Raw genomic sequence first — 27,748 nt, 5'->3', positions numbered from 1 at the left:
CCAGAGCTACAGAAAAGGGCCCAAGGGCAGACAGCTGAGAAGCAAGGGGCTGGGATAATCCCTCTGGGCAGAGTGCTTTCTGCGACACCACAGGTGATACTTCTGTACCAAGGCAGTGGCGGGGGTAGGCGTGGGCAGGCCCACCCCTCACAATTGCAGGAGCTATGATGAAGGTATAAACAGAGCCCCGCCCACTGTCTGCCCCCTTCTCTTGCCACCCCGACTCTGTCTGTACCATGAGTGCAGACACCACCCCCACACCCCTCTGACCCCTGCCACCCTGAAGGCCTAAGAGCATGTACTTCTGTGGCATGGTTAGCCCACAGGAAGATGGCCTGGGAGACAACTCAGGCAGGCCCTGGGTCGTGGGTCCCGGGTACCTGAAGCGTGGTTTAAATTGGGGGCACGACCTCCGATGGGTGTCCCCTTGGTCTTGCAGACTTCTCACTCCATAAGGGTGTCATGGTGGGAAGAGGGCCAGTACAACAGCAAAAAGAAAAAAGTTGCTGTCGAGTCAGTGTGGCTCATGGTGACGCCATATGTGTCCGCGTAGAGCGGTGCTCCACAGGGTTTCTAATGGCTGTGACCTTGCAGAAGCAGATCGGCAGGGCTTTCTTCCAAGGTGATTGAGTGGACTCAAACCACTGACTTTTCAGTTAGCACCACCCAGGGACTCCAGGACCACCTAGGGACTCCCCAAACCACCAAACCAAACCCATTGCTGTCAAGTCGGTTCCGACTCATAGCAACTCTATCGGACAGAGTAGAACTGCCCCATAGAGTTTCCAAGGAGCACCTGGTGGGTTTGAACTGCCGACCTTTACAGTTAGCAGCTGTAGCACTTAACCACTATGCCCCAGGGTTTCCAGGACCAGAACAGGGCCCCCTAAAGTTCCAGGCAAGAGCCCTCTTGCCTGGGTCTACTGGAATAGGGGCCAGGATGACACTTACCGGGAGGGTGAGGCACTCTGATAATTTCCAGGCAATCCACCCCCAGCCTGAGATTCATTCTCATATCACTTGTCCAACTTCAGTGCCCTTTGGGAGGCAGCACTCCAAGTGGCTAAGAGTTTGCACTCTGGAGTCATTCTGAGTTCAAATCCTGTCTCCATCCCTTATTGGCTGTGTGGCCTTGGCTTAAGCTTTCTGTGCTTCAGTTTGCTAATCTTCAAAACGGTGAGAGGAATACCACCTTCTCCGTGGGCCTGCTGTGAGGACCGAATGAGGAAACTCAGAGCCCAGAGCTGGCACACGGTGTGCAATGTAGTGACCCTGATTGTTCTGAGTTCAGCCTCTGGTAGCCCCAATCTGTTCGTTACAGAGGTTAGCTATGGAAAAACCGATGAGATCATCCAACCGCCTCATTGCCCCACCAGTGGGCCAGTAAGTTGTTTCTCTACAGCACTTTTCTGGATCTTTCCTCTCCAGCCAAGGGAAACATGAAATTGTTTTATCCTTGATTTAGTGGAACGCGGATTCTGATGCACTGACCAAGAGACCCTGGACTTGGGCCCCTTCCCCAACTGACCCTGAAGAGCTAGTCTCTGGGGGTCTCTGGAGACACGAAGTGCCTCTGCCCAGGGACTGTGGAGGCCAGCACCAGCGGGGATACTGAGGCAGCAGCCAGAAGATGCCTGCTTCTCATCCAGGGAGCCTCCTCCACATTTGTGCGGAGACCAACAAATGCCTCTGTGTGGTGCCCACAAGAACGTTTCCTTCTTCCAGCAAGCCAAGAGAATCTGGCTGTTTTTGTTGTTGGCTGGCTGCAAATGGACTCTTTCCTGGCCTCAAATTGCTCTTGGGTTGGTACATTTCTATGTATGACCCAAGCCAGTCTGTCATCCACCACAGAGCTAAGTCTCACTTCTTCCAGAGGGGGATGGGAGTGCCCAGAACTCTGGCTCTAAGCCCCAGGGGACGGCTGCCTGACTGGGGCTGTCTGCCTCAGCGTCCACCTTGCCAGCAGGGCTGGATCCTGCCACTCTATCACTCCAGCACTTGTGAGAACAAGACAGGGGCTTCTGAGGCTCATTCAGAGCCCCCGCTGGCTCATCCAGCCCTCCAGGAAAGACCTGCCAGCTTCCCAGACTTCAGTCTCCTTCCATCTGAACCCAGGAAAATAAGTGGCCAAGACAGACCTGGGGGGACCTTGGCTTCTACTTGCATCCTGGCAGCCCCACCCCACCCCACTCCCCAGGTGTGTGCCAGGGGAGTGACGTAACCACTCAGAGTCTCAGTTTCTGGATCTGTAAATTGGGTCTAATAATAATAATAATGATGCCTAAGTTACGGTGTTGTTAAGGCTATTTCGTTGATGAAATAACTTACAGTGAGTTATAGCAAAAACTGTTGTTAGTTCCTGTCAAGTCAACTCCAAGTCATGGCAACCTTATGTATAACAGAACAAAACATTGCCCCAAATAAAGACAACCTAAATGTCCAACAGTAACAGCGATTGGTTAAATGAGTTATGCTATGCCGATACATTATAGTACCGCATTCTCCTTGCGGTCTTTAAAATTATGTTGTAGATATGTTTTTATTGACAAGCTACATTGTGTCCCAAAATGCTCAATTTCCATTTTTTTGGCATTTATGTTTTTAGGTGTATTTATGTATGTTGTTGTTGAGTACCATTGAGTCGGTTCCGACTCACAGCAACCTTAGGTACAACGGAACAAAACACTGCCCGGTCCTGCACCATCCTCACAATCATTGCTATGCTTGGGCCCATTGTTGCAGCCACTGTGTCAATCCATCTCATTGAAGGCCTTCCTCCCTTTCTCTGACCCTCTGCTTTACCAAGCATGATGTTCTTCTCCAGGGACTGGTCCCTCCTGACAACATGTCCAAAGTAGGAGAGATGAAGACTCGCCATCCTCACTTCTAAGGAGCATTCTGGATGTTTTTCTTTCAAGGCAGATTTGTTCTTTCTGGTAGTCCATGGCATAGTCAGTGTTCTTCACCAACACCATAACTCAAAGTCTTCAATTCTTTGGTCTTCCTTATTCATTGTCCAGCTTTCGCATGCATATGAGGCAATTGAAAATACCATGGCTTGGATCAGGCGCACCTTAGTCCTCAAGCTGACATCTTTGCTTTTTAACACTTTAAAGAGGTCTTTTGCAGCAGATTTGCCCAATGCAATTTCCCCAATGCAACATTTATGTATAGAAAACATAATAGAAGATTATACACAAAAGATTTGCAGTGGTTATCTCTGAAAAAAGATCGTGGGATTTTTTCCCTTTTGCTTTCATGTTTTCTGTATATTTTTATAATAATCATGCATCCATTTTGTAATAGGGTCGAAAACTATTTTATTATAAAAATTGAGATAACCATGTGAAACACCCGGCACAATTCTTAGCACGTAACAGGAATTCACTTGATTATCTTCCATCTTTGCAATGACTTTGTCTACGCAAACAAGACAGCTTGTCTAATCAGGTGGGTTAGCGTTCTTGAAGAAAAGATAGCTAGCATTTTGAAATAAGATGAGATTGTGTCCTTTAAGGAATCCCTGGGTGATGCAAATGGTTAACCTCTCGACTACTAACCAAAAGGTTGGAGGTTCGAGTCCATCCAGAAGCACCTCAGAACAAAGGCCTGGGCATGTACTTCCAAAAAATCAGCCACTGAAAACCCTAGGGGATGCAGTACTACTCGGACACACATGGGGTCTCCAGAGTCAACTCAACGGTAACTAGTTTGGTTTGTCTTGGTGTTCTTCAAACACAGAAGCTGGTGGTGCAGTGGTTAAGCACTTGCCTGCTAACAAAAGGTTGGTGGTTTAAACTCACCAGCTGCTCCGTGGGAGAAAGATGTGGCAGTCTGCTTCTGTAAAGGTTACAGCCCTGGAAACCCTACGGAGCAGTTCAACTGTGTCCTATAGGACTGCTATGAGTCGGAATCGACTTGACGGCAACGGGTTTGGATTTTTAAATTATTTTTCTTCAAACACTCTCCTCACAGGCCCAATCTCTTGGCCCTCACTTTGCAATGCCTGTGCCTGCCTGTCCCTATTTCGCTGTTTCTACCTATTTCTACCTGTCCTAATTAATTCTACACACTCTCCCAAGCCAGCCAAGTTACACTTCTTCCATGACTTCTCTCCTTTGGATCCCGCAGGACAGTCCTGTCCTCTGCTTAAGGCTTGGCCATTCTGCTTGGTATTCTAGTTGGTTGCACCCACCTGGCTGTGACCCCTGTGGACAGGGGCCCTGCTGCAGAATCCGGGCACCCGGCCCTGGCTCCTAGGACCTGGCTCAGCTCTGGGCACACAGAAGTCGCTCTGGCTCAGCGTGTTGAATTGAATGGACTGTGCTTGTGACTCCCATGACCACAAAACTCAGGCCTTATTCTTCATCCTCAGGCTGTCTTGGCACTGTAACCTGGGTTCAAATTCTGGCACCCCACCTACTAGCTGTGTGGCCTTGGACAAGTCACTGAATCTCTCTAAGCCTCAATTTCCCCATCCATAATTATAACCACCTTCCTTAGGATTAAAATTGGTACTCATTTGGATAATATCATAAAACCAAAACCCACTGCCATCAAGTCAATTCCAACTCACACAAACCCCCAGTGCCATCGAGTCAATTCCAACTCATAGCGACCCTATAGGACAGAGTAGAACTGGCCCATAGAGTTTCCAAGGAGCGCCTGGTGGATTCGAACTGCCGACCCTCAGGTTAGCAGCTGTAGCACTTAACCACTATGCCACCAGGGTTTCCATTCCAACTCACGGCGACCCCATATGTTCAAGTCTGAACTGCACTCCACAGAGTCTTCAATGGCTGTAACCTTACAGAAGTGGATTGCCAGGCCTTTCTTCTGAGGTGCCGCTGGGCGGATTTGAACTGCTAAACTTTTGGTTAGTAGCCAAGCTCAAATCATTTGCACTCACTCCCCAGGGAGCTTAATTAGATAATATATGTACTAAATTAAACAGTAAATATAAAGCACTTAGCATAGTGCCTGGTAACGTTCAATAAAATGTAGTTATGTAGATGGTTTATTCCCAGAGTGATCATATACTTCGGCCTCCAAAACAGGACATTTCTGGGAATGAAAGGGGGAGCTATTAATAATTATGTCTGAAGGACAAACATAAACCGGGGCAGAACCAGGTAAACCTGGACACAGCTCACCCAGTTTATCCTGCCATTCACTGGACTCTGAGCTCCCTGAGGGCAGAGACTGGGCCACCTTCATCTCGTAATCCTCCTACTTTCCTCCTGCCTCTTCCCCAGCACCACCCTGGCTGACAACCTCTGGGGCTTCTCCTTTGAGGGGAGAAGGCAAGGATACTGTGGCCCACCTGGAGCTGGGGACACCCTCCTGCCTCCCCGCTGGGACCCCAGGCCGGACTCCAGGACTTGAACCCCTGTGTGGTCCCAGGAGACCTACCGTGAGGTGCTGAGCAGGCCGGGACAGGGCTCCCTGGCTCTTCCTCGGGAGCAGAGGGACATCTGGTGCACTCTGTGGTCAGTGTGAACCCACCCCCTGTGCTGATCAAAGGTCCTGGCAGTGGTTCCTCCCCTCACGTGGTCTGAGCATTCCCGGAATGTCACCAGGGTCACAGGACAAGGGAGAGAACCTGGAACAAGGCCTCTGAAGCTTACAAAATGACCCCAAACTGTCCCAGTGGGGCCAAAACCCACTAAGATCTAAGGGGCATGGCACCTTTAGAACCCCAAGTATGTCCACCAGGCTCTAGAAAGTTTCCGGCAGGCTGCTTAGGGTGAGGACTGGGACTGGGGTCCACGCTCACCCCCTCTTGTGTCCAGCAGCCAGGCTGGCTTCTGGAGGCTGTGGGGCCCACCTCACCTCAGCCCTAAATGCCAGGAAAAATTCTAGGGGGCCGACTGGGCAACAAAGGGTTTTTTTTTTTTTTTTTGGTGTGGTTTTTGTTTGGCTTGTTTGCTTAGTGAACTAATTTTTTAAAGCCCTTTCTGAGTGAAAAGGGGACAAAAGTTATAGGGAGAAGAACTTCGACCCAATATGGAGAGGAATTTTCTCACACTCAGGAATATTCAAGAATGAAAGAAGCTGCTTTGGGACATAGTAAAATTCCTGTCTCTGGAGGTGTCCAGCCGGGGGCTACAGAATGGGGTGAAGGGTGTGTGTGTGTGAAAGAGTGTGTGGGGGTGAGTGTATGTGTGAATGTGACCGAGTGGTAGGGGTGTGTGTTTGTGTGTGAATGTGAGTGAGTGTCTTAGTCATCTACTGCTGCTGTAACAGAAATACTGTAAGTGGATGGCTTTAACAAAGAGAAGTTTATTCTTTCACAGTCTAGTAAATTTTAAGTCCAAATTCAAGGTGTCAGCTCCAGGGAAGACTTTCTCTGACAGCTTTGGAGGAAGGTCCTTGTCATCAGTCTTCCCTTGGTCTGGGAGCATCTCAGCACAGGGACCTCAGGTCAAAGGATGCGTTCTGCTCCCTCTGCTGCCAGCTCTTTGCTTGCTTCCTTTTCCTTTTATCTCTTGAGAGATAAAAGGTGATGCAGGCCACACCCGAGGGAAACTCCCTTTATACTGGATTAGGGATGTGACCTGGTAGGGGTATTATAACCCCACCCTAATCCTCTTTAACATAATATTACAATCACAAAATGGAGGACCACCACAGAATACTGGGAATCATGGCCTAACCAAGTTGATACACACATTTTGAGGGGGACGTAATTCAATCCGTGACAGTGAGTGTGTGTGAGAGTGAGTGTGTGTACAAGAGTGTGTGAGTGTCTCTGAAGGTCGTGTGGATGTATGCACGTGTGATTGTGTATGTTTTAAGGGGTGCAGGGTGAAAGGGTGACCTTGACAAGTAATTGAAGATTGCTTTCAACACAGGAGTCTACAGTTCTAACTAGCCTAATAGATTTTTAACTCACCTCATGGCTATAATATTTATCTCACCCTTTTTTCACGAGGCTGAACTAATATTTCTTTTACACGTGAGCAGATTTCAGCAGCCAAATTATGAAGTTCTGATAGAGTGTAGCAAGGAAGCCCTTTCAACGAAGAACGTACTACAAACTCACGCTGCAGCAGAGAGAAACAGGAGCCTGTACAAATGCAGAAAGGCCGTGAACAAGTTTTCCACCACCCCATCTTTGGTAGCACCGCAGGCTGGGGGCAGAATCATGCCATCAAGGAAAGGTTGTGGGGGGCTATGCCTCTGGGGAAGACTCGTAACTGGGCTAGGGGACAGTCTGACATCACTCTGTGATCTGAACACGTTCTTCAAGTATCAGCATGCACCTCCAGAGAAATGGCTTGTCTGTTTGTCAACGTGTCGTGGAACAAGAGAACTCAGGCATTAGACAGATTAGGTTCGAATCCTGGCTCTTCAGCTAACTAGCCAGTCCTTGGGCAAGTTTTCTCATCTCTGTAGGTCTCTGTATTCTTCTGTGGAGTGGGTGTGGCAGGGGGCCTAGGGAGGTGTAACGGTATATATGAGAGAGAGCAGTTAACCTGCAGATACGTGTAGCCGGAAGGACACGGGGCATGCCGACGTGTGCATGCATGGAGAGAGATTTGCATTAGGGACTCCAGGCGTCTTCTGGGAGACACGGACTGAAGACTCTAACCCCTTTCCTCATTACCCGCAATTTCAGATACCTGTCCAAATCGACTAAGGTCAGTGGTAGGGAAGGGCAACAAGGCCCTGGCTCCAGTCTCTGCAGGGTTGTGGTTGTGTGGCAAGGGGAATATTGTGGAATCCTCTTGGGACAGGCTTACACCCTAGGAATAAGTTGGGAGAAGAGGTCTACAGAGCTGCAGAGAGCCCAGGCGAACGTGGTGTGAAGTGTCCTTTGCTGGGCACGACAATGGCATGAAGGAACAACAACTCATCCCTCCTTTAACAGCCGGATCTGAACCAGCGGTATGGCAACCGCTGGAGTCTGGAGACTCAAGAGAGCTCCTAGGGCATCTGAACTCTTGGAGGGAGCCATCTTCATTCAGATGGTGCTTCCCAAAAGCCTGTGATTCTCTGAGCCCGGTGCTAAGCACTGAGTGGAGTCCAGAGATGTGCAGGATACTAGTCCTGCCCCTGTCACCATGCTTGTGTGTGTGTGTGTGTGTGTGTGTGTGTGTATTCATGGCCCCACCTTGAGTAGCAGGATCATGGCAGCAAAAAATGAGTGTTCCTTCTTTTTGGAGGAGAGGAGGCCAAGTTTCCTCTTCTGGCCCCGGGATCAATAGAGAAGGCCACTATCAGTGGAATGATGGTCACGCCCCAAACTTGAGGCTCACTTCCTTTTGGGCTCTGGCAAGCTTTGGTATGTGTCCACCATGTTGTCACAGATATTTTGAAGATACTTTGGAGACATAGGTTTATCTTGGGGAGGTGATAGACATGTGGGTGTGTTGAATGAATCCTGAATGAACACAGCCTTCAATGCCTTTCTGGTGGCATAGAAGAAACTCCAGCCTGGAGTCTGGAGACCTCAGTTGTGGTGCTAGTTCAACCACTAGTTCACTCTGTGGCTACCCAGTGCCTCTGTGACTAAGAGAAATTAATTCATTTCTTATCTTGGTCTCATTTTCTCCATCTGTAGAATGGGTTGAAGCTAGTCTTAAGGCCTCTTCCAGCCATAATGGCCTATAGATATTGTTATTTCCTTTCTGGTCTCCACTCATTTCCCGAAGGCCTTTTCTCAGCCTAGAATCTACTCTCAGAGGGGCTTCCCAAGTCATCCCTGCACACATGTGACAAGATCAGAATCAACAGGTGTGAGACCCCCTAGCTGAGACATCAACAGAGAGCACACGTGTCCTGTGTCTACTATTTATTGTTGATTCTGTACACCAAACCTGTTACAAGCAGCATCCAGCAAAAGACAGACCCCCATTCCTGCCTACCCGGGCTCACACTCTATGAGATCCCGTGGGCCTAGAAAGCTCTAAACACACAGCCAAGCACCTGGGACTTTTTGCAATGATCCTCTAAGCGAAGCAAACATGACCTACTTTTGAAGGGAGTGTGAAGGCAACAGGCTGGTGAGAACAATCTTTCCTTAGGAGAAGAAGAAACCTTGAACTGGGAAGAGTTTCACTTGGAAGTGATCTGCTGGCCCACTCTTTTCGAACCACAGAGTTGCTTCCTTCCCGAGACCACCAATGCCTCCCCCAAGTCCCCAGATACGGTTCTGACCATGAGCTCTTTGGGCTGAATTATTCGAGTGGTTTACAGCTAAAGGCTAGGATGCATCCAACATCTGTCGAGCAACTGTAGTCATTAGCTGCTCTCCACAAGCTTGCTGAGCTTGGAAGTACATTCCCAGCCCTATTCCCTATTGACATCTGAAAGGCTGTGAAAGGTGTGTGGTTGCCCACAAAAAAGGACCTGGGACACTTCTGAGAACATCACCGTGCTTCTAAGTTCTAAAAAGGAGGAACTGCACATATACAGCCCCAACCATTTCCATGCGATCAGCCAGTTTTTCTTTAATGGATGAATGGGTTTAATTTTTTCTTGTATTTACGAAGTTTTTGATCCACATGGGACCAAGTGAGGTTTCAATGACTAAGATGTGGGGAGCAACAGGAGTGTGGCTCCAATTTTCTTTGGTTTCATGATGAAAACCCAAGACGGCCACAAGGGCTAGTTGAAAGTTTGAAAAGAGAAGTAAAAGCCACAACCTACTGAATAACGTTGCAGAAGGACAAATGGTTTTGCACCCTACCCCAAGGGGATAAAGACTGTACTCATATCACAGGGTTGTTCTGAGGGTTAAAAGAGAATGGGTAGAAAAGTTTTGAAGAGTACCTTCACACGGTGAGCACTTGAAAAAAAACAGTGGTTCTAACTGGCTTTGACTATCTTTCCTCCAACACTGAGCCCACTCCAGATGGAGGCAGAAGAGGGAGAAGTAAATGGAACTCTGCACCCTAGCCCAACTCTTTTGGGGGTCCAAGTGGCCGTTCCAGCCCCCAGAGGTGAAAAGCAAATACGTCATCCCTGTTGGAAAGGAGATTCCACCCAACCTCTCTGGCAGCTTCATGGCCAGACAACATGGTTGGCTCCATCCTGTCCACTCTGGTGGGACAAAGGAACAGGCAAGCTCAGAAGGTCTGGTGAAGGGTTCACCACCTCTCACCTGGGGTGCTTCTGGGTGAGGTCATCCAAGGACACCTATGCCCATGCATTCTTTGACTTGGGGACACACATTGATATCCTGGGCCAGAGAAGAAGCTACTCCAATGCCAGGGTCAAAGCTGGAAATATTCAGGGCTTCTGGGCTAAGATTGGCAGGGCACCCTGGGTGTAAAGAATTCCTTCCTCCTTTCTCTGCCATTCCTGGCCCACTTGTGCCCTTGCTGAACTGGGCACACCAACATACCCTGGAAGTTCTGGGTATGAGGAATATGGGGCCAAACCATGCCTCCTGTCTGGAGGGGAAGAGGCTGAGCTTGCCCTTGAGGCTCCAGGATTGACAGAGCAGGTCAGTGGAATGATGCTCATGCCCCAAACTCTGGCAAGCTCTTGGGGCTCTGGCAAGCCTTGGTACATGTCCACCATGTTGCTACAGATATTTTGAGGACACTTCAGAGACCTGGGTTTACCTTGGGGAGGTGATATCTTTTGACTGTGACAGCCCCCCTTCACTCCCCAGTTCCCTGGAACAGAAAGTGAAAAGCTACAAAGTGCACTGGCCCTTACAAACATCCCTTCCTGGATCCTTTTGGTCGGGGACTGGAGGGGAAAGCCAGTTATCCCGTCAGCACCTTGCCACTAAGGCCCCTGAGAGTTTCTTACTTGTCACGTGGAATGGAGGGAATCAGTCATAGCCCTTCAGGGTTGGTGGTAGCTTTCCAAATCTCTGTTGAGTCGGCTGGAGCTCTTTCCTGGGCAGACACGGAAACTTGAAGCAAAGTTGTCTGTTTTATGGCTATTTTCATTTCTAAACCAGTGGACCAGTTTGTTCAAAGAGAGACACCAGTTGCCACGAGCATAATTTCTTTAAGAGTGTGTGAATATGTGTAGCAGGAAGGAAGGCAAGGGTAGGTATTCATGTGACTATAATTCAACCAGTAAGTGGAGGAGAATAACCCTGGGCCAAGGAATCCCTGGGTGGTACGAATGATTAACATGCTCAGCTGCTAACCAAAAGGTTGGAGGTACAAGTCCATCCAGAGGGGCCTCAGAAGAAAGGCCTGGTGATCTCTTCTGAAAAATCAGCCATCGAAAACCCTACGGAGCAGTTCTACTCTGACACACATGGAATCGTTGAGTTGAAATCAACTCAACAGCAACTGGTTTTTAACCTTTGAGCAAACAACTCAACTCTTGTAACCAGGCCACAGGCAGGAGGTACTCAAGAGCCCCCAGACCTGGTGTGACCCATCTGGGTATCCCGACCCGGCCTCCTGTGTGTGAATATCCTGAAGCTCAGCTGCTTGTTTACTGTCATGCTGATGGAGAAGTTGACTTCAACGTTAGAGGGCTTCCCGAGTTCCATTACACTTGGCTGTTCAATTAAAAGATCTCATCTCTGAGCTATTTTGCTTCCTCCAAATGGAAAATGGAAATTAAAAACAGATATAGGCATATCATGCCCATAAAAGGCCTGGGAAGAGGCGACTCCAATGAGCAGCAGACAGTTTGTTGGCAGAGGAGGCTCTGTGGTTGTATGGGAATCTGTAGTGGGATGATTCTGACTTGGTCTCTGGATTTAATAAAATCTCTTGTCCATGCTAGGAGTACCTAAGAGGTGCAAACAATTAACACACTTGGCTGCTAACCGGAGGGTTGGAGGTTTGAGTCCACCCAGAGTTGGACGAAAAAATCAGTCATTGAAAACCCTATGGAACACGGCTCTACTGTGACACAGATGGGGTCACCATGACTCAGGGTCAACTAGACATCAACGTGGTTGGCTTTTTTTTTTTTTTTTACTTTTTCTATCCATGCCAGAGTGTATCCACATCTTCTTCTGCACCCCTTGCAGCTGGGCCTTTCCAAGGACGGGCTGTGGGGACAGTGAGGAGCCAGCTGTGGCTGGGGGGAGCCAGTTCTCAGGGAAGTCCATGCCATTTCTGGAATCTCCAGTCCTCTCAGATAAAAGCCCCCAGGGTACAGGGATATCGGTGACTTTCTCTTTCTTGATCTAGATGCTGATTTCATGGGTGTGTGCTGTTTGTTAAAATTCATAGAGCTGCATGCTCTGGTGTTCCCATTTTTCTGTATGTATGTGATACTTCAATAAAAAGGAAAAAAAAAAAAAGCCCTATGGATGAACACAAGGATCCCAGGTACCAGGTCTCTTTTTCCAGCCAGTACCAATAAGCTGATTTTAAGATTTTTAGAGGTCAGAAATTTTACATGATGTGATTCCTGAAAGGACTGAAATTTTCCAAGCCAAGTTGCAGCTCAGGAATACCATTTCCTCAAAGGCTGAACTGGTGGCCCTGGTGCCCTTCTTCTGCTTCCAGCTGAACATCCCAAGAGAGACGCTGGTGGTGGCTGGTCTCCAGGAAATGAGGAAGAGTCTCTTTCCCTTCTCTCTTCCACAGCATCCTGAAAGCGTGGGCATTGGGGAGCTCTCAAGTAGCCAGTTAAATGGTTTGAAGCCTTCTTTGAGGAGAGAACTCACCCTACCTACCTTCAGGAGCAGGAATTCACGGTGTGGGGGGTGGGGACCTATCATTTGAGGGGACAGGGCAGAGCCATGGCACAAAGGAGAGGAACAAGAGAAGGGAAATCAACTTACATAATACTTTGAGGAAAGGGGCTGTCCCGGGCAGAGAACTATTCCCATAAAGAGAGTAGGCTTTGTAAGAGTTGAATCTACGGAGGCCAGGAGGGGTGTGGGCCTAGGGAAGGCTGTTCTTGGGGTAGAGGTGGTAAGGATTTGGAGCAGGAGTCTTCTTGAAGGAAGCCCATGGATGTGAGTTGGAAATGCCCCAGGGTTTTGCCTTGGCCAGTTGGATCTCCCTAGGGGTAAGAAGGTCCTCCAAGACCTGCTTCTCTACAGATGAATCAGGCAGGTGAGGAGAAGGTGGGGGCACCTTTCTCTCAGGCCCAGAGAAAGATGAGGGATGGCTCTATGGACCCAGAGGTGGAGGCAGAATGATGGAATGTCCACCTGCCTTATTTCCAGGATCCTCAGCCCCACCATTTCCCAGCCCTGCCTCCAGGCGGCCTCGTTAACACTCATTGGGTGCCTTCATTTGCATCAGGACTGTGTGGCCCCGCTTCTTGAAGCAGCAACAGCAGATGCAGGCAGCCACTGAGGCGACCAGGGCAATGATGCCAATGACAATGGCGGCGATGGCCAGCCCACTCTGGGCAGGGGTCATGCCCCATGTGCCACTGTTCTCAGGGACTCCAGGGGTGGTCAGATTAGTATAGTCCTTCGTGGGGCTGGTATACTCAGTGGTATAGGAGATGGAGGTAGTATCAGGGTAGCTGGACGTGTCTGGGTACTGTGGTGTTTCCGGGTAGCTGGGCACCTCAGGGGCCTGGGCACTGGGGACAGCGACGTTAATGTTAATAATGACAAGGGACTGGCCTCGGACATTGGCTGGGCTGAAACAAACCGGAAGGGCATCCGTTCCCAACCTGGGCCTGTTGAGAAGAAGCCAATTGCGGAGTGGAAGGATGTCCGAGTCACATCTCCAGGGATTATCATACAGCCGAAGCTCACACAGGTTCACCAAGTGATCAAAGATGCCCAGGGGCAGGTTCTCCAGCTGGTTGTTCTGCAGTTGGATGGTCATGAGGCCATTGACATTGGCAAAGATATTCCCAGGGAGCTGTCTGAGGTGGTTGTTCTGCAGTGAGATATTCTGCAGGTTGGTCAATGTGCGGAAGACGTTCCCATCCAACTCCTGCAGCACGTTGGTGTGGAGTGACAACTCCCGCAGTTCCATCAGCCCATTGAAGGCCCCTGGGGAGATGAAGCTGATCTGGTTGCGGCTTAGGATCAGGACCTGCAACTGGCTGAGATTGCTGAAGACGTTGTCAGGTAGGGAAGTGATGTGGTTGTCGTAGATCCAGAGCTCCTGCAGGTTGTGCATGGGCCCAAAGATCCCAGGGGAGAGCTCCTTCAAGGAATTCCCAAAGAGTGTAAGACGGGTGAGCTGGGGCAGCTGCATGAAGATGCCAGGAGGCAGCTGGGAGATGTAGTTGTTGGACAAATAGAGTTTCTGGAGGTTATGGTTGTTGTGGAAGAGGCCTGGGGAGAGCATACTGATCTGGTTCTGTTGGAGGGCCAGTTCCTGGAGGTTGCCAAGTCCATCAAAAGTGCCCATGGGGATGTCTGAGAGCCTGTTCTCATACAGCCGGAGGACCTGGAGGTTGCCCAGGTGCTGGAAGACCCTGGGTGAGAGGTGGGTGAGGCTATTCTTGCCCAGATTAAGCTTGGTGAGGCCCACCAGGTGGTCAAAGACACCATCGGGGATGTATTCCAGGTTGTTGCCATGCAACTGCAATTCCTTGAGGTTGCTGCACTGGGAGAAGTGGGCTGGCTGGATCTGCATCAACTGGTTGCTTGACAGAAGGAGTGACTCAAGGTTGTCCAGGCCCTGGAAGAGGCCGATGGGCAGAACCTGAAGCTTGTTGTTGGCGAGACTGAGGTAGCGCAGCGAGCCCAGGTTACGGAAGGCTCCAGGCATGATGTGAGACAGCTCATTCTTCTCGATCCTCAGGGCAATGAGGGCCGAGATGTTGAGGAATGGTGACTCACTGAGTTCCGTGATGTGTGTGTTGAGTATCTGCAGGCTCATGGCATTCCAGGGCAGAGGGGTGGGCACGGCCACGATTCGCGCCCCAGTGCACTCCACCTGGGAGGCCCTGGAGCAGGTGCACTCACTAGGGCAGCCATAGTAGGCCAGGCCCGCTCCCCAGGCTTGGCAGCCCACCAGCAAAAGGAGATAAGGTTTCAGTGGCATGGCCTCTGCAAGGAGAGAGAGCACATGTTAGTCAGGGTTGTCTCACCTAACTGCTGCCCATTTTAAGCCAACGCCAGCCTTCAGTGCCAAATATCGGCTTGGCTTTGAACCCCATCACTACATACCCAACTTAACTTAGTCCAAATATTCTCGCCAGCACATCTCTCCGCCTCCCCTCAGGCCTTCCCACTCCATGCCTTTGCTTGAGCAGTTCCCCTGACCTACAGTATTCTTCTTCCTCACCTAAATCTTCCCCCTACTTCAAAGTCTAGTTCAAATGCAATCACCTCTAGAAAGCTTTCCCAGATCCCATAAGTCAGAATGAGCTACCTGCCCATGCAGGTGGTCCTCCCAACCTCCATCATTTCCCATGGTGCAGCTGGCCTGTACAGCCTTCGAGGGATTCCCGTCTGCCTCATTCAGTCCTCAGGAAGCCTTTCACCCTTACAAGTTCCTTAAGGCAGGAACTGTATCTTATTCACCTCTATCCCTCACAGTACCTAAACATGCTGGTTGAACGCAGTCTTCTTGCGAGAAACAGAGAGCAAACGAGAACAAAGAAATAGAGCCTGAACCTGGCAGAAGAAGCTAAGGCTACAAATATGGCGGCCTGCCAGGAGGAGCAGCAGCCGGCAGAGGGGAGACCACACTGCTGATCTTGGGGAAAGACTACAGGAAAGCTCAGCTTTTCCTCTCCCTGTCCCACCAGCCTGCCCTGCCCCACCCCACCCCTCCATCACCACGATCACAACCCGTCCTTTTGTTAACCCTTTCATATAAGTTTCATCCAGGTTTAATTCAAACATGTCTGCAGCACTTCCTGTCTCACTGGGAGAAGCTTCTGTGGTTCAGCTGATGCCTAGGGCCTGACTTCTGGGTACTAGTCCTAGTTCCCCCAGAGAAACATTGGGTGGCCTTGAATAAGTCCCAGAAATCTTAGGGTTTGAGCTAAAAGGCAAGCAGATCCAGATGGTCCCTCGGGGACAGGAGCCAAATTCATAAAAGTTTTGGCATTTGAGGCCGCTGAGGATGGTGATGACATAGAAGCATAATGTGTAGACCTGGTACTGGTTCCTATTTGAGTATTTAGGTCCCTGGGTGGTGCAAATGGCTTGCAATCTACTCCTAACCCAAAAGTTGGCAGTTGGAACCCGTGCAGCAGCACTGAGGAAGAAAGGCCTGGCAATATGCCTCCATAAAGATGACAGCCAAGAAAACCCTATGACGCAGTCCTACTCTGTACACATGAGGTTGCCATGAGCCTGAATCAACTCAACAGCAATGCAATTTTTTAAAAAAAACTAGTTGTTTGACCTTGAGTAAGTCCCTTGAGGCCTCCAAGCTTCGGTCTTTTCACATGCTAGGTGGGGATGATAGTCTCTGCCCCTCTCCTGGGGCTGTTGTGGGGAGCAAATGAGAGAATGGATGTGAGGGCATCCCGTACCAAAACCAAAAAACCCAAACCCGTTTACTGTCAAGTCGATTCCAACTCACTGCGACTCTATAGAACAGAGTAGAACTGCCCCCATATGGTTTCCAAGGAGTGCCCAGTGGATTCAAGCTGCTAACCTTTTGGTTAGCAGCTGTAGCCCTTAACAACTATGTCACCAGGGTAGTGCTATGCAAATGTGCACGGTGGCTGTTACAAGCTCCTGTACACCATGGACTTCATAGCCTTTTGGAGGCAGGAAGGCCTCCAAGTGCTTCTCATCTTGGCATTCTTAATCAAGAAATTCTCTTAATCAAGGATTTCTGCGCATATATGAGGGCATCTGTGTTAGGATCAAATGGTGTCCCCCAAAACATGAGTTGGAATCCTAACCTCTGTGCCTGTGGAAGCAATCCTGATTGGAAATAGGGGTTTCTTTGTTAGGTTAGTAAGATCATACCCAAATAGGGTGGGTTCTAAATCTCATTACTTCTGAGTTACAAAAACAGCAGATTAGACACAGAGATGGGGGCGTACCCGAGGGAAGACATGCCATGTGAGGATCATCTACAAACCGAGAAACCAAGGAACGCCCGGGACTACCCACAAGGAAGAAATCCACGTGGCTGAGACCCTGATTTGCACTTTTAGCCTCCAGAACTGTGAGAAAACACATTTCTGTTCTTTAAAGCCACCCCCTTGTGGTATTTCAGTTACAGCAGCACTTAGAAACTAAGGCAAACTCTAACTTCCATCTCATATTCAAAGGGGTTGGTAACTCCTGAAGGGTGAAGTATCACTGATAATACATTCCTACCATTTTATGGGAGCACAGGGAACAGGAAAACTGAGGCTCAGAGCTAAAGCCTAGGTCTCCAGGCTCCTGAGCAAGCCCTTTAGGTGTGAATTCAGTGCCTCGACTTTTAATGAACAAAAGTCCCAGAGGAAAGGATTTCAAATGATAGACTACAGGACATAAAGTAGGGGAGTGGAGAAGGTATTCTCGGGCTTCTCCTTGTGTCCTGAACTCTTGGAGTCCTGATCCCAGCCCACAACTCAGAGAAACCCAGGCTTCCCAGTATGGCTTTAGCCCAATACAAGCCCCTCTCCCCTACCCCTGACAAGTTTACCCTGAAGACAGACCCAACGCACCTTCACCACCCAGCAGACTGGGATTTTTCACTTATTCACAGCCCATCAAAGCCCCAGCCTGCTGTCCCTTTGCGTTAAGGCCTTGGCTAAACTTGTAGAACAGTGGAGGAAAGGAAGAAGGAAAGAGGGAGAATACCTTGGCCAATAGAGTCTAGTTGCAAAGGAATGGGGCCTGATTAAGCTGTGGACACATCTTAAAAGATGACATTCTATAGACAAATGTTAGGCTCAGAACCTGAGAACAGAAAACCACCTGCCTGAATAGGAAACACAGAAAAAGTGGTTCAACATCCAATCCAGGAGAAAAACTTAGGGCTTCTTATGGATGGCAAAATGTATCTGAGTCAGTGAAGAAAGAAGGCTGTGCATAAAAGCTAACGTAATCTTAGGCTGAACTAACAGAAGTATCAAGTCTGGAACAAGAAAGGTGATAGTCTTACTCTCTACATCCCCAATCAGATCTCACCTGTAGTACTGGGTTCAGTTCCACCCGCATACCTCAAGAAGGCCAATGACAAACTGAAGGGCATCTAGAGAAGGGTAGACAGGGTGGTGAAAGGACCCAATCACTGAAGGAAATGTAGATGAATAGCTAGAAGAAGCGATCTACTTCCAAAAATTCATCTGCTGAAATCCCCATGGACACACATGGAGTCACCATAAGTTGGAGTAGTCATCTCAACTCAGTAGCAGCTAGTCACCACCATGGTCATCAGCCAGAAGAAGAGAAGATGTGATGAGCCCACAAGCACTTTCCAAGTATACATGAAGGACTGCTATGGGATAAAGTAAGCAGCCTTGCTTGGTGTGGCCCCACGGGTCAAAACTAATGGGTAGAAGCAATGGGGTAGCAAATTTCCATTCACCACCAAAGACAGCTTATCCAGAATCAGAATGGACAAACTCCTAGAGGTGGTAAGCTCTGCCTCGCTGGAACTGGTCAAGCAGGGGCTGAGCAACCACTAAGGAGGTCATAGAGAAGATCCCTAAGTCTGGTAGGGTATTGAACAGCTGCTATCCTGTCCATCCCTAAGACTGCAGGATTCTAGGACTGAGACCCAGAGCATGGAGCAAGATGTATGTGTCTGTGCCCAGCAGGGTCTGGGGGTTTACACATTACTCTGTGTGTGTGTGTGATTTACCCTCTACACCTACTTAAAACAGGTAACGTTCTAATTGCTCCTGGTGACGTGCTAACACTCGTTAAATTTATTTATAATATGCACTTCCGTGCCCAGGCAACTTCAAAATGGTGTTGTAACCCAAGAATCAGAACTAAATTAAGGGACTATAACCTGGCAAACTCAAGGCAGTTTCTGCCGAGCCTCCCCACAGGTAAAATGAGGGTGGGCTGGAGGCATCCACTGAGGACCCACTTCTATCTGACCTTCTCTGAATCTACAAATCCCCAGGTAGGGAGCGGTTTCAAGCCAGTCTGGCGAAGGACCTGAGTCAGAGGCGAGGATACCACGCCTGGAAAGAAGACTGAAGAGATGATTCCCTTAGGGGAACACAGCCATTGCCGTCTCATGTGGACCACGCTCAGCTCCACAAACACTGCAAGAATGTGTGGATTTTCCTCACTTCTCCAGAGCCCACCCAGTACCACAGGCAGCGGTTTCCTGTTTTCCAGCACTCCTTGCTGCCACATCTGGCACAACCGGCTCCAAATGACTTTCAACAAGCCCACCTCAAACCCAGTCACGGGGAGGAAAGGGCTGCAGAAGCAGGGCTGGGTTTTCAGCAAGCGTTACAGGGCAGTGGCCTGGTCCCCTCAAGAGCCCAGCACAAGACAGCCTAATAGCCCACGCTGCCCAGGGCTGCTTGGCGGCTGTGACAGATGCCAGTTAAAGGCCCACAAAGCTGCCCTAATGACACCCTCCTCCCATGGTGGTGCGAGTGCGTCCTCCATCACGCTGGGACTTGGTCCATCCCTGTCCTGGGAAGGGGCGCAGCCAGGAAGTTAGCGAGTCAGCCTGCGGACAGGACAGGCAGACAGCTCACCTGGACACTTTGACATGCTCACTCCCGGGGGGCAGAAGCACTTAAACCAGGGTGCTCTGGCCGTGGGTCTGTTTAGCAAGAATACCTACCCTGTGACTCATAAGCGAACACATAATTAGCCACAAAGCCCTGGGCTTTGTTGGTTGGTGGATTGTGAATTTTTTTTTCAATTTAATACCATCATTCACATTTCCCAAACACGGGGTTTTCTGGGAGGAGAAGCCTTCTTACTTCAATGCCACGGAGCCATGCTTTTGGAAAGAGCCTGGGAGGCTGACGTTCTACTCTGGTCTTGACACTAAGTTGGAGTGTGAGTTTAGGTAAATCCTCCAGGCCTCAGTATCCCCTCCTGTAAAGACTTCCAAGGCTCCCTCCAGCTCTGAAGTCTTCTGACACACAGCAGAAAGGAGATTTGGCCTAAAGCCCCACCACTCTCTTCTCCCCCTCTTCTGGACAGGTCATGCCAGTCACCAGTAGAAGGCGGGTCTGAGCGGTGCCACCTGGCCAGCCTCCATCTCCATGTTGAGGCTAAGGAACGGGTATCCATCTTTTCAGGCCCACCTCGTTTTCCAGGCGAGGAAATCCCATTTGTCAGCTGTATGTCTTCACATCCCACCATAGTCCTTTCTTTCATGGGATCCAGTTACTGAGACGGGCCTTAGGGATCCTCTGCCTCCTGGCTCACTTGGGGAAACTGAGGCCCAGGAGGGGCCTTCCCTCCTTGCCCCATGTCCTCATCCCCACATAGGATTCCCTAAACATGGTCTCATCTGCAATGGGATGTCACCCTATCCAGCCTGAGGGTCCCCAAGGGAGATGCCCACTCTTGGAGCTGCTCAGGGGTTGTGTCCCCCACAGGCCAGTGTCAAGTTCAGACAAGTTTCCTCTGGGTATGTGATCCAACAACAGGTCTGAAGTCACCATCTAACTGAGAAGCTCAGCCTGAAGCTAAGCCTGAGTGCATCCAGACATTCCCATCTCCCTAAACAGGGAGTACTGCCCCCAAGATCAGTACATAGAAATCCCCTGGGAAGCTTGTTTGAGAGGAGTGACCCCATACCATTACTCTGGGGACTGGCTGAGTTAATACATGTCGAGTGCTGAGACTGGCTCTTCACACCAAGTGAATACACAATAAATGTGGGCTACAATTGTAATTATTTTTGTTGTTGATTAAATCAGGATTTCTGGAGGTCCCACCCACTGAGATACTGGTCCCATAGGTCTGGATGGGGCCCAGGACTCTGCATGTTTAACAAATTCCCCAAGTGATTCTGATGCAGAGATCCACAGACCACATTCTGAAGAACCACCACTCAAGGCCCGGACCAGCTTGGAACCCATGCCCATGACTGGCACCATTTACTGCCAAGAGGAAGAGCCCAGGATTGGGAAGGCTGAAGGTCAAGTTGCAGGCCTGGCCCAGTGCCCTCTATCAAGATTTCCTTTGGTGGCCCTTGCTGCATCCCCACCAGAAATCTGGCCTTGTGCCAAGTTGAACCTAGTAGTAGACGTGGCTTCTAGAAGCAACGGTCAGAGCCCAGAGTGTCAGAGGTACAAGTGCCTTTTGAGACCATCCAGTCAAACCATCTGGTCATTACGCCCATGGGAAAACTAAGGTTCAGAGGGAGGAGGGGACCTGCCTGAGGCCATATGGTTGGTTGGTGAGTCCTGACATCAGATCAGGGCCTCTTGAGCTTGGCGAACCCCGGGACCTTCTTACTAGGCTTCAGGGTCCTGTGAACCATGTGTCTGGGCAGTGGCTGGAAGAGGGAACAGTGGCTTTGCTCCTGTCTCTTAAAATGATTGAAGGCTTACATATATAGTCAACCCTCAAGCTGCCCAGGGCTATTAACCAAGGTCAAGTGCCTCTCCCAACTCCAAGTCTGCATGGTCTGTGGAATTCTCTGCTCTAAGGCTGCTCTGATGCTCCTGTTTGCTTGTTTTCACTCGGATAGCCTGGAAGGGTGGAGGCGAGGGACAGAAGGAGTCGCTGGAAGGAACTGACCCCACTAACTTCAACACACAACCCCTAGCTGGGGGCCCTCAATTTAGGATTACTCTACCCTAAACATAAAGCATCTTTAAACCCCAAGGCAAGGCAGGTCAGAGCCTGACACACCCTCATCCCCCACCTGGCTCAATTGATGACCCTATTACCCAGGCCCTTCAAAGGCAAAATATGGCTAATTTTCCTAAAAAAGAAATGAATAAGAAAAAGCCATTCATTTTGAGCCTTTCTGTTGGGGATCCTCCCAGGGTTGGGGTGGGGAAAGGCAGAACCTGGCTTCCTGCAGACTCTGAGCAGAGCTGTAACTAGCCTGGCAGAAGTGGCAGGAGACACTGACAAAACTCCCAGCTGAGCAGGAAGAACCCCCAAATGGAGCTTTTAGGAAAGAAGTGGTCTCTGAACAGCCCCTTCTCAGGGTGGTGCTTGGGGGCCAAGATGAGATAAAAATGGTTCCGATGCTGACCAAAGCATCTTGGGAGTGGTTTCTAAAGTCTGTGTCCCGAAAGCCAACGAAGGCAGTGAACCAGGATCTGCAGTTGGTGTTTAGCGGTCAGGATTTAGGGAAGCAAATTGCCGTCTGTAATCACAGCCTTGGGAATGTTTGCTGGAGAACCAAGTTGGGGCAGCCAGTTCTCTGGCTCCTTCTTCATCTGTTCTTACCTCTCCAGGGCTGGGACTACCCCCATCTTGACACTGCAACCCCCTCCATCTACCGAGCAAGCCAAGGTGGCCACCCCCCAGCCCTGGGGAGAACCTTCCGCGCCCTCACTGTCTGCAGAATCTATTCAGAACGCTGTCCCTGGCCACGTCCTCTCTCAGAGCTTGTCCCATCCCTGCCAAGCCCGCCTGACGCAAGACCACAGACACATTGGAATGTCTGGCCCAGAATTTACTCCCAGATGTTCAATCCATGCAGAGTGGAAGAAGTGACTGCCGTTAGAGAATTTCTAAACTATGGAGCCGGTGGCACCGATACATCTGAGAGCCGCTGGAGATAAGGTGATGGAGTTCCTGGTAACCCTAAAGGGAAGCTGAGACTGTCATTGATGGGCAGCCAGCACCCTCAGCCTGGGTGGATGTCAGCAAGAGAGGGCTGCAGCCTGCCTAGGGGACTGTTTGGCCCTGGAGGTAAAGCGGCACTCTCTCTCCCATTGGCATGACCAGGGAAGCCCAGAACAGTCCTGGAGTTTCATGGTTGGTTCCTTGACCCAGGGTCCTGCCTCCATGTTTGAGCAGAGATACTGGTAAAGGTACAATAGCCATGATTTTAAATCCATACCACCCTCATCACAGACACACCCCTAGCCCCAACTCCCTGCTCAAAGCCCTGAGCCTCAGCCGGACACTTCTAGCCCACAAGAGGGGGAAGCTGCCAGAATGGGGTCACCTAAGTCACCCATAGCAGGACCGGCAACAATTCTGAGCCCACAGCTGAACTCCGAATTGGGAATCCAAACCAGCTGATGCTGCTTTTGTAGCAACTTTGAGTCTATGAGAAGGAGGCAGATCTCTGGCATGGGAAGCCCCCATGAAGGACAGTCTCATAGGTCCTAGACAGACCCAAACACAGGACCTGACGTTGGTGGCCACCACAGTAGGGGCAGGGAATAAGGACATGGTTCCAGTCACCTGAACCTTAAGAAAAAGGAAGCTCTTTCCCCAGAAAAGCTATTATCCAGAAAGAGGTAAAAATAGGTGGGTAACTGGTGCCACTTAGTCAACTTTAAGTCCATATATGAGTCAGAATCAACTCGACAGCAACAGGTTTAGTTTTTTTTTTTGGTTTAAATCCATCTTGCCCATCTAAACAGGTCCCTGGGTGGCTCAAGGGGTTTGCAATTGGCTCCTAACCTAAAGGTTGCCGGTTCAAACCCACCTAGCAGTGCCGTGGAAGAAAGTCCTCTCCAACTACCTCAGTAAAGATTGCAGCCAAGAAAATCCTATGGACCAACTCTACTCTGTAACACTCGGGGTCACCTGGAGTTGGATTTGACTCAAGGAGAACTTTTTTTTTTTTGGTGCCTATCTAGAACATCTTCCCCATATCCTAGGTTGACATCATGGGAAGGTGGGGGCAGGTGGAGCAAGAGGCTGGTTAGGGATTAGCATGCGGGGCCTCCCAGTGCCCTGGGCAGTGGCACCTTGCCGGCACGGGGTCCACCAGGCCAGATTCTTTGAAGAGCAGCCCCCAGGCACCACCCCAGCCCTGCCCTCCCTCGGGGCTCTGGAGCCTCTCCCTGGGGTGCCGGGTCAGCAGAAAGGGGAGTGGACAGGGAGGGTGGCCGGGCCCTTCAAAAAGATTGGATTGGAGAGAGAAGGGAGGAGAGGGCCCTGGCCTACTTACCAGCAGCCCGGTGCCCGCCTGCCCACTGTGGAGAAGAGGGAGCCCAGAGGACAGGAGGATGTCCGTTGGAGGCTCACGGCTCAGCATGAGTGCTGCTGGCCCTGCCCTCTCCGTATTTAAACCATCCCAGGCGTGAGTCACCGCAGGGGCACTGTCAGGAGGGGGTGGCCGGCTCCCCACGTCCCAGCCCTCCCCGAGGAAGGCCCAGCCCGGGCTCTCCAGTTGAAGGAGTTTTCTTCAGCCACATTTTCAAAAGAGAACACATTTTCCTCTTTTTATCCTTTCTCCGTTGTTTCTTTTAGATTCACTTACTGCCTTGGACACTGAGGGTCCCGAGAGGGGAACTGTACACCCATCCTACAAACTCCTCCCTCCCCATCTTGTGTGAAGTGAGGACCTTAGCTCCTGTCCTGTGCAAGGGATCCCAGCCCCCAAGAGAGCCTGCCACTTCTCTGTTCCTGTAAGAAAGGCACTCTCCGCCCCCTTTTGTAAACTTTTTCTTTGGAACTAGTTTCAAATTTACAGAAAATTCACGAGAACAACGCAAGGAACACTCTTATACCTTTAACCTGATTCACTATCGTCAACATTTTGGAAAAGGCATTTATTTTAAATCCAAGGGAAATACAGTGCCCCCCTCTGTGTCCTGCCCCCAAAACTGTTTTTGATCCTTTCCTCTGCCCCTTCCCACCGGGTGGTATATGCGTGTCTCTGGGCTGGGGCTGGGCAGTCAAGGCAGGTATTTGAGAATGAGGGGCTCCCCTCTGCCCAAAGGCACCTCTGTGTCAGAGCCGAAGCCCTGTTGTCTGGCTCTGCCCTATATCCAAGCGGGGGGACAGAATCCATTTCTAACCGTGGGGTCGCCAAGAGGGCCTGGAGGAGAGCATACAGAGTCACAGGTGAGAGAAGGGGAGGCTGCCATATGCCAGCTTCTCTTCCAAGGTGGAGCCCCAACAGGGCATGAGCTGCTTTGGCTGAAGCCTCCTGCCCTTCCCTGGCTCAGTTTACCCTCTTAGCCAAGTGGAGAGAGTGATATTTACATACAGTGCCTTGTGGAATGCCAAGAGCCGTAATTGATGTTTGCACTCGGCTTTGAGAATTGCGATGAAAGGAAGACATAAAAGTGCGTAGTGTTATTACTGAAACACTCATTTGGGTGGCTTGCCATGGTCAAGCCCTACAGCCTGAATCATGCCACATTCCTCTTCATCGTGGCACCATGATTCAGAGCCCCAAACAGAGTGCCCTTTCTATTAAATGACACGGGCCCCGGAGGGGTCTCAACGAGGTCTCAGCTCTTCAACCACCAACCTTCCTTCCAAATGGCCCTTCATGTGGAGAATATCCTTCCTCTCACTTCCCTAGTACTTCCTCTGGAGTCTTAAACTCCCTTTCCATGTTCTGTTAGTTGCCGTAGCGTAGACTCCAACTCATGGCGACCGTACGTACAACAGAACAAGGCTTTGCCCCGACCTGCACCATCTTTAGGATCGTTGGTGTGTTTGAGTCCATTGTTGCAGCTGCTGTATAAAGAGGCTTTCAACCTGAGGGGCTCATCTTCCAGCACTATATCAGACAATATTCTGTAGTGGTCCATACATTTTCATTGGCCGTTTTCTGAAGTAGTTCACCACGCCTTTCTTCCTCGTCTGTCTTAGTCTGGAAGCTCCGCTGTCCACCATGGGTGACCCTGCTGGTATTTGAAATACCGGTGGCATAAATTCCAGCATCGTAGCAACACGCAAGCCATGACAGTATGAGAAACTGACAGATGGGTCGAGGTCCTTTCCATACAGCCTGCCAAACAAGAATACCCTCTCCTTCCCTTCCTCGGTAATGCTAGCGTTCGGTTACTCTGGGCCAGGCACTGGGCTGGGAGCCGTGGACAATGTGGTGATGCATCGGATACATTTCTTGCCATGACACTTGGGGCAGGGGGTGGACATTCGTGAAGCACCTCCTGCAATCCAGAGACCACCCTGCTACCTTATTTCATCTCTATTGGGTTTCTCGCCCTTGCCACGACTGACATTTTGGACCAGATAATTCTTGGTTGTGGGTGGCTGTCCTGCCCATTGCAGGATGCTTAGCAGCGTCACTGGTCTCCACCCACTAGATGCCAATGGCACTCCGAAGCTGTGACAAGAAAAATATCTCCAGACATTGCCAGATGTCCCCTGGGTGCAATACCTCCCCCTCCCCTTTATTTGAGAACCACTGATCTCCACAATAATCCTGAGTAAGAGTAATCCTTCCATTTTACAGATGAGAGAATTGAGGCCCAGGCCCGTTAGCTAATTCCCCTGAGGTCATATGCTAAGTGGCAGAGCCAGGATTCAAACCCTAGTCTGTGGATTTCATGTTATTTCATGCTAGGACATACATAACCATTCTGGACAGAAGGGTGGCTGTACCTGGAGTGGTGCAGAGTGGGGACTGTGAGAGGATGAGGGGGCTGAGGCCACGAGCAGCACCTTCCTCAGGGTGTTGTTAGCTGCTGTCACATTGGCTACTGACTCATGGTGGCCCTATGTGAAATGGGACGAAATGACGTTCAGTGCTGAGCTGACTCCATGAATAATTGCAGATCAGACTGTTGTGATCCATAGGGTTTTCACGGGTGGATTGCCAGGCCTTTCTTCCTACTCCATCTTAGTCTAGAAGCTCCACTGAAACCTGTTCAGCAACACACAAGTCTCCACTGACAGGGAGTGGCTGCACATGAGGCGCCTTGGCTGGGATTTAAACTCAGGTCTCCTGCATGGAAGGTGAGAATCCTGCCAATGAACCACCCATGTCCTGTTGGTGCGTTTGAGAGATGAGACTTGAGAAGGTGGCCTTAAGGGATGAGCAGGACCTGGAAACGTGGGGAGGATGAATGAAGGAAAAGCAAGTCAGAGCAAGAAGCCGAGGGGACACCAGGGCCAAATGCTAAGCTTGGCTGGGACACAGGATGCATGGCAGGGCCACGGGGAGGGCTTGGACACCTCCCTGAGGAGTGTGATGTCCTTCTGCAGGCAGTAGGGAGCCACCAGAGGTTTTTGAGGAGGGGAGAAACATACCAGAGGCACGCGGTGGGAAGTGTTGTGGCAGGTTTCCTGGGGACTTTTGAATGTCTGCAAGATATGACAGTTTTTAAAACACTGCACCCATCCTGTTTGATTTGCGCTACAGGACCTGGGTTTCAAGACAGTAACCAGGCCATCCAGGAAGGATCCCATGGGGATCCAGTTTCTGGGACCTCTGAGTCTCACCAACTCATTGAGACCCTCTCTTTCAGGGGAGGTACTCTGTCTCCACAGAGAAAGCAAATGGCACCCAGTCAGCCCCCAGAAGTGAGATCTGTTATTGGCGAAGCTTCCATGGTCAGGGAAGTAAAAGCCTGATTCACCCCCCCAGGGACCTTTCAGGCCTGTAAACCTCAGGGCTCACCATCAAGCCCTCTGGGAGAGGCAGAACGGCAAGGCTTGCCTCGGGGCTTCAGAGAACTCTGCTCGCTTCCTCCCAGGCACATTTCTCCCTTCTATTTAATAAGTGTAGAACCTTGGGACTTGGAGGCCATGTAACCAGCCTTCCCTCTGTTGAGGAAATCCCTCCACAACACCCTCAATAGATGGGGTTATAATCTCTGCTTGATTCACTTTGGGAGCGGGGAGGTCATTACTTCAAAATGAAGCCCCTCTGTTAGACTGGCAAAATAAACAAGATGGATAGCACCCAAGGGTTGGCAAGGATGTGGGCAGTCTCACGTGCTGTTGATGAGAATATCAATTGGTAGAACAGTTCTTTTTGTTGTTGTGTGCCCTTGAGTTGATTCCAGCTCATAGCAAGCTTATAGGACAGAGTACAACTGCCCTGTAGGGTTTCCTAGACTGTAATCTTTTGGGGAGCTGATCACCAAGTCT

The 27,748-nt window shown here is 50.2% G+C and overlaps 1 protein-coding gene across 1 annotated transcript; it reads right to left on the bottom strand.

Annotated features, from left to right (window-relative positions):
* Positions 1-8,254: 8,254 nt before the first annotated feature.
* On the bottom strand, positions 8,255-23,928 carry LRRC15 (leucine rich repeat containing 15). The gene is made up of 2 exons (XM_064271073.1): positions 23,844-23,928; positions 8,255-14,908 (listed from the first exon to the last, which is right to left on the bottom strand). The coding sequence occupies exon 2, from the start codon at positions 14,901-14,903 to the stop codon at positions 13,158-13,160; it is 1,746 nt and encodes a 581-aa protein (XP_064127143.1). The 5' UTR covers positions 14,904-14,908; positions 23,844-23,928; the 3' UTR covers positions 8,255-13,157.
* Between the last annotated feature and the right edge of the window lie 3,820 nt (positions 23,929-27,748).

The sequence above is a fragment of the Loxodonta africana genome, chromosome 1, assembly GCF_030014295.1.
Source record: "Loxodonta africana isolate mLoxAfr1 chromosome 1, mLoxAfr1.hap2, whole genome shotgun sequence".
NCBI classification, from domain to species: Eukaryota; Metazoa; Chordata; class Mammalia; order Proboscidea; family Elephantidae; genus Loxodonta; species Loxodonta africana.
The sequence above is the reverse complement of the archived record's forward strand: the minus strand, read 5'-3'. Positions and strand labels throughout refer to the sequence as shown.

Coding starts and splice junctions, on each gene's coding strand:
- LRRC15 (XM_064271073.1), bottom strand. CDS start 14,903: ATGCCACTGAAACCTTATCTCCTTTTGCTGGTGGGCTGCCAAGCCTGG.